Raw genomic sequence first — 15,147 nt, 5'->3', positions numbered from 1 at the left:
TGTGACTGTCCCTCTGTTATGCTAGTCCCCATCTCTTAATACTGTCCTGTACCACTTCTCTGAATATATGTTTCCATTTTCGCTTAACCCTACGGTAGGGGAGAAAGAATAATGTCACCGAGTGTTCCCACTTGAGTCATAAAAAGGGACTAAAAAGATACAGAGAATAGAGCTAGGCATCCTACTCTCTGTAGCCCAGAAAGGGCCTGGGAGGAGTTGCCCAACCAGAATCCTAAGGATTGGGTCTTTTAATGTGCATGGGTGTGGTACAGATGAAAGTAAAAGGGAAGAGATTGGCAGTATGTTTGTGAGAAGGAAGATGGATCTGTTGGCACTGAGTGAAACTAAGTTGAAAGCATGGGAAGAGTTTGAGTTTGGGAGTGTAGTAGGAAGAGTGTCGGGAGTGAAGAGAGGATGAGGGAGAGAAGGGGTGGCCATAATAGTAAGTGAAGGTGAAACTAGAAAGGGAGACGTGGGTCTTTGTAAGTGCATATGGGCCTGGTAGTGAGAAGATTGTAGAGGAGAGGGAGGCTTTTTGGATAGATTGAATGAATGCATAGAGGGATTAGGGAGAAATGTTAATGTAGTGGTATTGGGAGATCTCAATACTAGAATAGGAGATGAAGCAATAGACGGAATGGTTGGGAAGTGTAGAGTGCCAGGAAATAATCGTAGTGGAGAGTTGATGGTGGAGATGTGTCTAGAGAGTTGATGATAGCTACCACAGTGTTTAGAGAAAAAAGTCAAGTACAAATACACATGGGAGAGGGTGGTGAATGGAAGGGTGGTAGATAGGGCTTTAATGGACTATAATGGTACCTAGAAGATTAGTAAGAGTTTTGGATTTACATGTTCTTTGAGGAGAGAATGGGGGAATATCAGATAATTTTTTGGTGGAAGGCAAGTTGAGAGTGAAGGATAGATGGAGAAAGAGGAAAAGGACAGAATGTAGGGAGATGGTTAGAGCAAAATGCTTAAATAAGGAAAAGGAGGAGTTGAGAAAAGTGTAGGTGGTGTAGGATATAGTGGAAGCTGGTGTGGAAGAGGAATGGGGGTGTTTCAAGGAGGAGGTGATAAGTGTGCAAAGTTTGTATGTGGAACAAGAAGGATGGAAGGGAATAGAAGGAAGGGTAGTGAGTGGTGGGATGATGAAGTGAAGAAGGTAGTAGAACAGAAGAAGCGAGCATTCAGGGACTGGTTACAAAGAAGGATGGGAGGGAATAGAAGGAAGGGTAGTGAGTGGTGGGATGATGAAGTGAAGAAGGTAGTAGAACAGAAGAAGCGAGCATTCAGGGACTGGTTACAAAGAAGGATGGGAGGGAATAGAAGGAAGGGTAGTGAGTGGTGGGATGATGAAGTGAAGAAGGTAGTAGGAGAGAAGAAGCGAGCATTTAGGGACTGGTTACAAAGAAGGATGAGAGAAAAATATGAAAGTATTAAGAAAAAAGAAGTGATGCAAAACAAAAGATAAATGAGGCCAAAAAGAGAGCAGATGGGGGAGGAGTATGAGGAAAGTTGAAAGCAATAAAAATATTTTTTGGGAGGAAATCAAGAGAGGAAGTGGAATGGACTCAAGTAGAGAAGAAAAGGTAAAAGGTGTGGATGGACAGATCTTGATGGAAGAGGAGGCTGTAAGGGCGGAGTATGTTAGAGAGCTTTTAAATGTGGAGGAGGATAGGGAGGGATTGGTTGTAGGAGTGGAAGGTGCCAAGAAAATTATAGTGATGGGAGGGGATATAGAGAAATAAGAAAAGATGAGCAGCAAGTAGCTCTGAAAATGACGAGAACAGGTAAAGCTCCTGGATTAGATCGGTGTCATGTGGAGTGTCTGAAGAAGGAAGATACAGTAATAGTGGACTGGCTGGTGAGGTTTAATATGTGTCTAAGGGAGGGTAGAATGCCAGAAGACTGGAGGAGTGTCTGTATAGTTCCTTATTACACGGGAAAAGGGGACAAATGTGAGTGTAGTAGTTTCAGAGGGATCAGTTTGTTAAATGTAGTTGGGAAGGCTTATGGGAGGGTTTTGATTGAAAGGATTAGGAGAGGAACAGAGTAATTGGTAAGGAACAGTGTGGGTTTAGGAAAGGTAGGGGTTGTGTGGATCAGATTTTTGCGGTAAGGCAGATATGTGATAAATCTTTGGGGAAAGGTAAGAACGTTTTTGGGTCTTTTTATGGATTTGGAATGTATCCATATATCATTACTAACAATTGAATTATATCACATTCCTCCTGACATGTGATCCACATGCATGTAAGAAGGTGATGACAGACAGTGGCCTCTTGTAATACCACATATCTTGCTGACCTCCACATTCCCAAATTGTAAACACCTGACTCATACAACACACATCATCCCACTGCTGCCACCAATCATGTAACTGGTTAATGGCTACACTTCAGGGTGATGCAGGGACCCAGTCATGTAACCTTGTAGGGTATTCATGGATGAGCAGTCTCTCTTTGGAGGCGTAGGGAGGGGTAGAAGACTGCCACCACTGCTGCCGCCAGTCATGCAACCAGTTAATGGCTACAACTTAGGGTGACGCAGGGGCCACTGCCACCAGTCATGTAACCAGTGAATGACTATACCTGTGGCAGGGAATGTAAATCCTTTTTGGGGTTTCTTGATTTGTGCTGAAGAGATAGTTACAGCATGGGGATGTAATCTCCTTCAGGGAGAGTCCCCAGGTCCTCTAAGAAGAGTTCTGATTGGTGACAATGCAGTCATTGGGGTTTAAATATATAAAAACAGCTGTAAAAGTGTTCTTGTGTGGGGTTGTCTATACGTACTTTCTACATTAATATTTGTGGGTTAGTTGTAGGTATTAAAGTGTCTGGTTAATATTAGTATGTCTGAACATGGTGTATGGTTTGCAGTTATAATTATGTAGTTTGGTAGGTATAAGGAAATGGTTAAGGATTTGTCTGGCGACACTATGTACTTGTTTGAGTAACTTTCTGTTGTGCTGTGGCATGATGTGTGTTGCACGTCCGAGTTAGGTGTTTCCAATTTGGGAATGTGGAGGTCAGCAAGATTGGACATACTGCAAGAGGCAAGTGTTTGTCAGCACCTTCATGTATGCATGTGGATCACATGTCAGGCATGTAACATATTGTAATGGTTAGTATTGGTATATGGATACAGGAAAAAGCTTATGGCAGGGTAGACGGGAAGGCACTGTGGGAGGTTATGCAGATATATGAGATTAGAGGAAAGCTGTTAAGGGTAGTCAAGAGTTTTTATGTGAGTTGTAGAACCTGTGTTAGAATGGGAAATGGAGAGAGTGAATAGTGGTTTGAGGTAAAGGTGGGACTGCATCAGGGATGTGTCATATCACCATGGCTGTTCAAATGTGTACATGGACGGGGTGGTGCAGGAGGTAAAGTGCCTATGACACTGTGTTTCCTCTCTATAAATGAAGGAAAGTGGGAGGTGAGCCAGGTGTTTCGTGATAACACTGCACTTGTAGCAGGGTCAGAGGAAGGATTAAGAGAGTTAGTGACAGAGTTTGGGAAGATATGTGAGAAGAGAAAGTTGAAGGTAAATGTGGGTAAAAGTAATAAGATACGATGTACAAGGGTAGAAGATGGCATTGAGTTGGAAGTCTATAAGGAAAGAGGCTGGAGGAAGTGGATAGCTGTAAGTATTTGGGGTTGCATGGGGCAGGAAAGGGAGGAATGGAGGTGGAGGTAAATTGTAGATTGAGAGAAGCAAGTAAATGCCTTGGGGGATGAAAAAATGTTATGAGAAATAGGCAATTGGGAATGGATGCAAAGAGAAATTCTATGAAGGGGTGATTTTGCTGACAGTATTGGATGGGGTGACTTGGAATTTAAGAGAGGTGATTGTGATGTGCTGGTGGTAATAATGATGTTGCTGATAATGATGGTGGTGATGGTGGTGGAGATGATAATTATGATGATGGAGTGATGTGGTGGTGATATGATGACAGTGGTGATATGATGGTGGTGGTGGTGATATGCTAGTGGTAATGATGATGCTAATTGTGGTAGAGATGTGATGATGATGGTGCATATCCAGACAAAACACATCACATCACCACAATCATAACCACCACCATCACATCACAGATATATTAAGGGGTGTTTTGTTTGGGGAATATTTTGCCTTTGGGTGTTTTGACAGGGGGTGTCTTGTCTAGGGTGTGTTTTGTGGTGGAAGAAATATAGAATATGACAATGATTTAAGATAAAGAAAATAGCTGCCCTTTGCCTCCTTGAAATACTGTTTCAGTTCTGGAGAAAAGTCTTCTAATTTGAGCCTCTCTTAAAGTAGATCTACCATTTGGTATAACTAAATTACAATATATATACAGTATATATATATATATATATATATATATATATATATATATATATATATATTTATATATATATATATATATTTATATATAAAACATGTAAATTAAAAGACAAAAAATTGGGGAAAATGCAGACATTACATTTGTATTACCTTTACAGTTTAAAAACCCAAATACTGTACTGCAATTTTGTTGATATAATACAGACATTAAGCCATGGCTTTTAAATCTTGCAAGACACAACACTACATATTGCATATCACATCACTAAATACAACACATGGGATTGATGTAATAATCACCCTTAAAGATAAAGTGGGTTTCCATCCCACTTTATTTTCCTAAACTTTAGGTCTGTTGGGATCAGAAAGGAGTCTATGCATCTTGAAAGCCTTGTCATGTCTTTTTGTGCATCTGAAAGCACAACCCAGCATATTCAGTAGACAAACACAATAGGTTTGAAGAATCAGTAGCAAGAACAGTAATTGTGAGCAAAATTTATTTTGTCCACAAAATGGCTCCCTGGATCACATGACTGATATTTATTATATAGTCATGTTGCAACACTCTCTTTGTATAAAGGGGCTGTATCCAAAACTAGATTTCTGATATGAAAAAAAAAATCTTCCCTGACAAACTAATATGAATCTATTTGTAGGGCGAATAATATAAATTTATTTATAATACAACTGTTATAAATCTCTAGATGAATCATTTGTACAATAAACTATCTAGATGTCTCTATTTACAGGAAGTACCAGGTATTAAACTTCAGATTAAGTCCCTCCCTGACTGCTCTGGGACTCATGAGTCTGGTTGAGGCCCTGGGAGAGGTGGAGGTGAAGGTGGAAGGTTGTCTTCGTGTGCTGTTCTCAACAGAGGAGGAGAAACGGTCTGGCATAACAAAGAAGAAGCTGATTGAGCACACCCAAGATCACCTGGGAGACAAGTTCAATGTAAATATTTTTTTGTTGCTTGCAGACATATTGTTTGTCTCTCTCTTTTGTTCCCTCACCCCATATCCAAATACTCCCAATAACCAGCATTTCTATCCTTGTAGAACAACTGATAAATGTATGGAGGCATTGAAGCAATTATTCAAGGAGGGTAGTAGAATGAAATGATATAATTGAAATTAAAAGTGATCAGGATTTTCCTTTTATCTATATCTTATTCTTTTTGTTGTTATTATTATTGTTATTATTTATTATTATTATTATTAATATTATTTATTATTATTATTATTAATATTATTATCATCTTTATCATTGTAGTTATTATTATAATTATCATTGTTATTATCATTATCATTCCTATTAGTAGTAGTATTGATATTATCATGTTTTATGTTATAATAATGATAATAAAGATGAGATACAAGGAGCTTTGAAATGATGACAGATGGTAAGGTACCTGGGTTGAATGGGTGTCATGCAGTGTTTATGGGAGGTACAGTTACAGTGGACTGGCTAGTGAGGTAGTGTCTGTTTAAGGGAGGGGAGAATGCTGGAGGACTGGAGAACCACCAGTATAGTTCTACTTTAGAAAGGAAAATGGATCAAATGTGATTGCGGTAGTTTTAGAGGGGTCAGTTTGCTGAGTGTAGTTGAAGAGGCTTATGAGAGAGTTATTGAAAGGATTAGGAGAGATGCAGAGGGAGTAAATGGTAAGGAGTAGTGTGGTTTTAGGAAAGATATAGAATGTATGGATAAAATTTTGTAGTAAGGGAGATTTGTGAGAAGGCTGGCAAAAGGTAAGGATATTTTTTGGGCCTTTATGGATTTGGAGACAGCTTAAGACAGGGTAGACAGGAAGACACTGGGGGTGGTATTGCAGATATATGGGATTGGGAGAAAAGTGTTAAGGGCAGTCGTCAAGTTTTTACAAGAGTAATAGAGTCTGTGTTAGGATTGGAAATGGAGAGAACAAGTGGTTTGAGGTAAAGGTGGGGCTGCATCAGGGCTGTGTCATGTTGACATGGTTATTCAATGTGTACATGGACCAGGTGTTATGGGAGGTAAATGTGAGAGTAATGGGCAGGAGACTGGAGATAGAGATAATGGAGAGAAATGGGAGGCGAGCCAGTTGTTGTTTGCAGAAGACAATGCATATGTGGCTGGGTCAGAGGAAGTATTGGCCTCTTCAGTATGATGACACCTATGTAGGTGCCAAGAGGTATGAGTGGGTACATGAGGATGGTGGTGTTGGCATCTTGATTATATATATATATATTTTTTGTAGTTGTACATGAGTTATCCCCAGATTCTGTGAACTGGTTTGATCATGTTTTCTGTATTCACTATTACTCAGAGTAAAAGAGAACAAATAATATAGCAGTGACTTTATATTTTATAATGCAAATAGTGTGATGCATTACACATGTGGCAGCCGATGCTGTGCATGAGAATTTCTCTCACACTGAAGTGGTTAAGGCAGTTAATGACGGAGTTTGGGAAGGTATGCAATAGGAGAAAGTTGAAGGTTAATGTTGGTAGACGTAAGGTGATGAGATGTATACTAGGGAGAAATTGGCAGTGAGGTGGAAGCAGGTTTTAAAGGAGAGAGGCTGAAGGAAGTGGACAGTTTTAAGTATTTGAGGTTGCATATGGCAGGAAATGGAGGAGTGGGGGTGGATTGTGGGAAGTGAGTAAATGTCTTGGGGGATTAAAAAGTTTCATGAGAAATAGACATCTGGGATGGGATGCAAAAAGATTATATGAAGGGGTGCCTATGACACTGTATAGGGCAGTCTTGGAATTTAAAAGAGGCAGAAAGGAGAATATTAAATGTATTTGAGATGAAGTGTCTGAGAATTATGAGAGGAGTTACAAGGTTGGATAGATTAAGAAAGGAGGAGTAGAATGAGGGTGGCAATGGAGCTGGAAAATAGGGCTGATAAAAGATTATTGAACTAATCTGGACACATGGAAAGAACGAGTGAAAAAGATTAACTTAAGAGGTGTAGAAAGCAGAAGTAGATGGATGGGGTGAAAGTGGCTTTGAGCAAAAGGGTAATATCTTTTGAGCAAGGAAGGGAGAAGGCAGGGGATAGGGGTGAGTGGAGAATGGTTGTGCATGGATGACATTTTGATGTAGCCTGAATCAACTTCCTATCTTCTCTATTTTGTGTTAGGGGACAGGGAAGGGGAAGTCACAATGTAAATGATGTGGCTTTGCTATGAATGTACTGTGTCATGCTGCAGTACTTCAGACATGGACAATGGGCAGGAAACAAGGATGACCCTTCATCCACAACTAGCTAAGTTGAAAGGGAAACAAGGTTGGTGGGTGGGAGTAGAGAAGGTGGGACCGTGGGAGTGAATGCATAGCTTTGACTTGGCTATCTTCCTTACAGAGGGGGAAGAAGTCTTGGTATATAGATATCGTTATCATCATAAGTATTATTATCATTAATATATTGTAATTATTATTATTATCATTGATATGATATTATAAGTTCATTATCTCTATTACTTGCTTGGAGATTACTGGTAGTCTCTAATAATAAAGGAACACTGTGTCTGTGTGTGATCACTTCCCATTGTTTTCAATTTTCAGTTGATCTTCATGAGCTGATTGCTATACCCCTGAGGGGTTTGCACTTACAGGAAGAGAGGTATGTATCAAATTCTTTTTTATATTTAATTTTGCTTCTTTTATGTTGATTGTGATAAAAACATACTATCAAGCAGTATCATTGCTGTTATGATTGTCATATCTATAGGAACAATAAAAAACTTCATGAATGTACTACAATTCTACAAATGCAGTTTCATGAGATGCAATTTACCTAAGTTAGTCCTATAATTTTTTTACTTTTCTCTTTCAAAAAAAACATTATTCTATGGAATTTTTGTTTGTTAGTATTGTCACATAACAAGTAATCTTGCCAGGAACTGTTATTACATTTAATGTGATCCCACCAACAGTCCTGAAATTGACAACTCTACCAAGATGTGTGGATGATCTGACCAAAATATAAATATTATGACCTGTGGGTATTTTGACTGGAATTGGTTGTAAATAAGAAGGTAAGAAGAGGATTACAGAAGACATGGAAACTTTCCATTCTTAATGTTGATACATAGGGACCTGCTATACATCACCTGGCAGGGAATTCCTGCCTGGTACCTCAGTAGGTGTGATAATTGGAGAATATGGATCAGAAGCAATGGTTCTTGATATTTTTCCCATTAAACACCCCCAGAGTTATGAGACCATCTACCTCTACCCCCATTAATCTGATACCAAATATAGAATGGTAATATATGAAGACACTTATTAAGACTAAATTGATATACAGTAGTACTGCAATAGATATTATAAAATGGTTCAAATTATAATGACTATGTTAAGCAGAAGCATCACAAGCAATCTATAGTGATATACATGCAGGAATAAAACTGTAGTTACTTTACTGCCAAGCAGTATTGAATTTTAGCCAACTGAGTGCCTCTGTAAAATTTCTTGCAATCCTGAGGTTGAGAGCCCTTACAATAGAGAAACAAGGAAAGTGATTAAGGAGCTCCAGGCAGTCTCCCTCCTGAAACTGAAGAATCTGCAGTCAGTCTGTACCCCCAGGTGTCTCATGTAGAAGACCTATGGCCTGAAGGATACTGGCAACAGCCTCCAGATCAGACCAGAGTTACTAAGAGAAGAGATATTGTGTTGTTGTCTGGGAATTAGTAGTGTGGGGCATTTTTGTACGAGGTGTTTTATGTCCTTCGTGGTGTGGTGGTTGCATCTGGTGCTGTTTGAATCTGTGGCCATGCCCAATCTGTGTTGGAACTGTCATAACACTGGATGTGAAAAGAATCTGCAGTTGAGTGATAACTAATAAAAGAAAAACACAACAGTTGAACTTGAGTCTGATTAAAGATTTCAAGTCTAAAATCTGGTTAAAAGGATATAGAAGTTGTTATTGTAAATTTTTGTTGCTTAATGGTGAAGTACTAATACTCACTGTAACAATCTTCTTGTAATACAAAAGGCAGTATTTGTTTGTCAATTTTGTAATACATTGAAGCCTGATGAAAATGTTTAATAGAAAAAATAATTGCAATACAAAATGCTTAATGTAATTCTGTTTTCTCCATGTCTTATTCATGTACAAGAATTTTCCTCTCTATAAATGATACTGGTAAATTTTCCACTGAGGTCCACCACATACCCACCAATAAAATGTTTCACTAATCAATATTTTAGAGCGTGATTCATGCAAATTTGATATTTCCCAGAAATCATTCATTTTCATATATCCCTCCACTTGTGTGATATTGGGGGCATGCTGGGATTTTTTTTTTTTTTTTTTTTTTTTTTTTTTTGGGGTGGGGAAGCCTTATAGCTGTTTCCATTTGAGGGGAGGGGGATGAAACTTGAAAGTTTGAGAGTTTGTCTAAAAAAGACAATAATGAAGAGGCAATAGGTGGATCTTAACAGATATAATACCAAATAGTCTTTGCAAACTACTCATTATAGCTGAATTTGCCTCCTAATTTGTTCCATAAAAAAAAAAATCAAGTCATATGTGTATGTTAACTCCTATGCCTATAACTCCAGCCACAGCTCAGTGATTTGATCATAGGACACACTATGGCTATGTCACTCAAGATTATTTTATTTATTTATTTATTTAATTTTTTCCTTCCATTGAGCAGTTTTATTTGAGTATTGTTTTTTATTTCAACCAATAATATAATTTAAATCAAGCCATAATCATAATTGAATAACTGCAAATTTTGTTTTGTAATCTATTGTATTTTGTATCTCTGAATCTTGTCACAACAGAGAATTTGGGACTTATGGTAATCTTTGAATATTGAAATAATGGGAAGATATGGGATTCAGGAAAGAATACTTCAGGCAATATTTCAGCTGTAAAAAAAAAAAGTTTTTTTCAGTATTCCAGGTGCTAAACTCTTTTTTTCCCCAAGGGAAAAATTCCACAGTCCAATAATTGACAAAGTACAATGCTACTTATATTTTTATTGCAGATGGTTAAATTTTTATGTATCCTCAAGGTAAAGCTCTTTGATAACTGGGAAGCATCATGCATAATACAGCATAAGCAATGTAAAATATACTACAAGTTGTTTAGAATACAAATGGGTATATGATTCAGAATTGTCTTTATATACAAGAACATTGAAATGTTGCTCTGTATGTTATTCTGAAAAATCTAAAAACATGAACTAGGATGACAGAGTTGAAAATGATAGATCAGTTTTATTAAATTTTAAGTTTTCATGATTTTAGTGAGAACCAGGCATGGATACAAGCCCCCCCCCCCCCCCAAATGCCCCGAGTATAGTACACTTGATGTGTTGTTGCGTTGTGTTGTTGTATATTGGTGTCATTGGTGTATTACTGTTGTATTATGGTACCAAAACACCATTATTATCAATGGTGTGTTGTATTATTTGACGGTAATTGAGGAGTGAGCACACATTTATGTTTTGCAGAGCGCGATCTAATGTCATGTTATTTTCATTAATGATAATACAATTTTTTCACTCATCTCGAGTTTGATTCTCCTTGGATAAACACTTTTTAGTGCGAATTTATGATTTGAATTACAGGTATATTTGTGAATTATATATGATTTTACATACAATTACGAGCAAAGCAGACTTAGGTTTCTGGACCAATCTCCAAGCCAACAGCATTATTCTTGGGGTTAAAATATCGGCGTTTTTCAAGTATCGGTTATTGGCTCCCCCCCCCCCAAATAACATTCCTGGATCTGTGCCTGGTGAGAACTTATTAGAATTTAGTACAATATTAAGAAATCATATATATATATATATGTATATATATATATCGGAAAAGTGTAAACACCAGGCTCAATTCAAGGGTTTATTTGCTTGACATTTTTATTCCCGTCCAGGAATTGTCTTCAGGGGTTATAATGGATACAAGATCGTGAACTCAGATATAAATGGTCAGCATGGTAAACCTGGGGTTCACACTTTCAGTCACATATACAAAGCAATCCTCTTTACAATATTATATAGAATACAATAAACATGAAATTGTGGCACCAAATGAAATAGTTTTTTCTTTCTTTTTATCTTTTTATTAGTATATTGTTGTTATTTTATGTGTATGATTGCAATTTAGCTGTTTGTTCTTGAGACCTTTTCCTCCTTTTGTTCCCCTTTCCTTCATTGCAGACATTTGGTCCACCCTCTCCATTTGTGTACTAGGACTTTTTTAACATTTATGTTGCACTTATTAACTTGCAACATCTTGCTTGGTGCACTTTGTAACCTGCAACATGTTGCACTTTCTAACTTACGAAATGTTGTACTCTCTAACCTGCAACATGCATGATGCCTTTACCTGCAACATGTATACTGCACTTTCTAACCTGCAACAAGCTGCAAGGTGCATTTTTTAGCTTGCAACATACTTGGCGCACTTTCTAACCCGCAATATGTTGCATGTAATGTACTTTCTAACCTGCAATATATTGTATGTTGCACTTTCCTGTAATATGTTGCATGTTGCACTTACCTGCAACATATTGCACTTTCTAATCTCATAATCTGGAACATGCTGCATGGCGTACTTTTTAACTTCCAACATGTGGCTTGGTGCACTTTCTAACCTGCAATATCTTGCATGTTACACTTTCTAACCTACAAATTGTTGTACTTTATAACCTGCAACATGTTGCATGTTACTCTTTTTAACCTGCAACATGCTGCATGGCGCACTTTTTAACTTGCAACATGTTCCTTTGCGCACTAACCTGCAATATGCTACATGTACTTTCTAACCTGAACTATGTTGCATGTTGCACTTACCTGCAACATATTGCACTTTCTAATCTGCAACATGCTGCATGGCGTACTTTTTAACTTCCTACATGTGGCTTGGTGCACTTTCTAACCTGCAATATCTTGCGTGTTACACTTTCTAACCTACAAATTGTTGTACTTTATAACCTGCAACATGTTGCGTTACACTTTTTAACCTGCAACATGCTACATGGCGCACTTTTTAACTTGCAACATGTTCCTTTGCGCACTAACCTGCAATATGTTGCATATTGCACATTCTAACCTGCAACATGCATGGAGCACTTTTTAGCTTGCAACATATTGCTTAGCGCATTTTCGAACCTGCAATATGTTACATGTTGCACTTTCTAACCTACAAAATGTCCTTTCTAACCTGCAATATGTTGCGCTTTCTAACCTATTTTTTTTACTTTAACCTGCAACATGTTGCACTTACCTGGAATATGTTCCATGTTGCTCTTTCATGTTGCATGTTGCACTTTCTAACCTGCAACATGTTGCTTGGCGCACTTACTAACCTGCAATATGTTGCATGATACACTTTCTAACCTAGAAATTGTAATTTTCTAACCTGCAACATGTTGCACTTACAACATGTTGCACGGTGCACTTAACTTGCAACATTCCTGGCGCACTTTCTAACCTGCAACATATTGGATGTTGCCTTCTCTGACCTACAAAATGTACTTTCTAACCTGCAACATGTTTCACTTTGTAACCTGCAACATGCTGCATGGCGCATTTTTTGAAACTTGCAACATGTTGCTTGGCACACTTTCTAACCTGCAATATGTTGCGTGTTGCACTTTCTAATCTACAAAATATTATTTTGTACTTTCTAACCTGCAGCATCTTGAATATTGCATGTACCTGCAGTATGTTGCATGTGGCACTTTATGACCTACGACGTGCTGCATAGCGTACTTCTTAACTTGCAATTTGTTGCTCGGCGCACATTCTAAAAAACAATATGTTGCATGTTGCAATTTCTAACGTACAAAATTTTGTACTTTCTAACCTGCAACATATTGCATCTACCTGGAACATGTTGCATGTCACAATTAACTGCAACATGTTGCATGGTGCACCTACCTGCAACATGTTGCACTTCCTAACTTCCAACATGCTGCATTGCGCACTTTTTAATTTGCAAAATGTTGCTTGGCGTACTTTCTTACAAGGAATATGTTGCGTGTTGCACTTTCAAAACTACAAAATTTTGTACTTTCTAACCTGAAACATGTATATTGCATCTACCTGCAACATGTTGCACTTATCTGCAAAATGTTGCATGATTTACTTTCTAACCTGTATATGCTGCATGGCGCACTTTTTTACTTGCAACTTGTTGCTTGGCGCACTTACTAACCTGCAATATGTTGCATGTTTCACTTTCTGACTTACAAAATGTTGTACTTTCTAACCTGCAACATGTTGCATGTACCATCTTGCACTTTCTAACCTGCAACATGCTGCATGGCGCACTTTTTAACTTGCAGCATGTTGGCGCACTTACTAACCTGTAATGTGTTGCATGTTGCACTTTCTAACCTACAAAATATACTTTCTAATGTGCAAGATGTTACATGTTTCACCTATCTGCAACATGTTGCATAAATTCACCTACCTGAAACATGTTGCATGTTTCACCTAGCTACATGTTGCACTTACCTGCATTGTTATAAAATGCATTTACCTGCAACATGTTGCACATATCTGCAATATGTTTCATGGTGCACTTACCTGCAACATGTATGTTGCACATACCTGCAACTTATTGCATGTTGCACTTTCTAACCTGCAACATGCTGCAACGTGTTGCTTGGCGCACTATGTTATAATATGTTGCGTGTTGCACTTTGTAAACTACAAAATTTTGTACTTTCTAACCTGCAACATGCTGCATATTGCATCTACCAGCAACATAGTGGATGTTGCACTTATCTGCAACATGTTGCATGATGTACATTCTAACATGCAACATGCTGCACGTCGCACTTTTTTACTTTCAATATATCGCTTGGCGCACTTACTAACCTGCAATATGTTGCATGTTTCACTTTCTAACCTACAAAATGTTGTACTTTCTAACCTGCAACATGATGCATGTTTCTTCTACCTGGAACATGTTGCACTTTCTAACCTGCAACATGTTGCAGGGCTCACCTGCAAAACGTTGCATGTTGCATTTTCTAACCTGCAACATCCTGCATGGCGAATTTTTTAATTTGCCACATGTTGCATACCACACTTACTAACCTGGAATATGTTGCATGTCACTTTCTAACCTACAAAATTTTGTACTTTCTAACCTGCAGCATGTTGCATGTTTCACCTACCTGCAACATGTTGCATGTTGCACTTACCCGCAACATATTATTGATATTGCATTTACGTGCAACATGTTGCATGTTTCACTTACCTGCAGCATGTTGCATTTACCTCCAACATGCTGCAAGTTGCACTATCTAACCTGTAACATGCTGCATGGCGCCCTTTTTAACTTGTGACGTGTTTCTTGACACATGTTGTAACCTGCAATATGTTGCATTTTGCATCTACCTGCAACATGTTGCATCTTGGACTTATCTGCAACATGTTGCAAGATGCACGTTTTAACTTGCAACATGTTTCTTGGAGCAATTACTTGCAATATGTTCCATGTTACACTTTAACCAACAGAATGTACTTTCTAACCTGCAACATGTTGCATTTACCTGAAACATGTTGCGCATACCTGCAACATGTTGCATGTTGCTATTTCTAACTTCCAACATGCTGCATGGCGCATTTTTTAACTTGTAACATGTTGCTTGGCGCACTAACCTACAATATGCTGCGTGTTGCATTTTCTAACCTACAAAATTTTGTACTGTCTAACCAGCAACATGTTGCATATTGCATCTACCTGCAACATGTTGCACTCTAACCAGCAACATGCTGCATGGCGCATTTTTAAATTTGCAACATATTGTTTGGCTCACTTTCTAACAAGCAATATGTTGCATATTGCAATTT

General features: G+C 38.1%; 1 protein-coding gene across 1 annotated transcript in view; it reads left to right on the top strand.

Annotated features, from left to right (window-relative positions):
- LOC143032002 (uncharacterized) overlaps positions 1–10,253 on the top strand; it is a 40,555-nt gene extending 30,302 nt beyond the window's left edge. The window contains exons 4-6 of the mRNA XM_076196445.1: positions 5,076–5,280; positions 7,883–7,940; positions 8,254–10,253. Of these exons, the coding sequence (XP_076052560.1) occupies positions 5,076–5,280; positions 7,883–7,900 (223 nt within the window). The 3' untranslated portion in view covers positions 7,901–7,940; positions 8,254–10,253. The remainder of the gene's footprint in view (positions 1–5,075; positions 5,281–7,882; positions 7,941–8,253) is intronic.
- The last annotated feature ends 4,894 nt before the right edge of the window (positions 10,254–15,147 follow it).

Source organism: Oratosquilla oratoria, chromosome 12, assembly GCF_046742065.1.
Source record: "Oratosquilla oratoria isolate Oo_2021 chromosome 12, ASM4674206v1, whole genome shotgun sequence".
Lineage (NCBI taxonomy): Eukaryota > Metazoa > Arthropoda > Malacostraca > Stomatopoda > Squillidae > Oratosquilla > Oratosquilla oratoria.
Note: the sequence above shows the minus strand (reverse complement) of the source record. Positions and strands in the feature narration are given on the sequence as shown.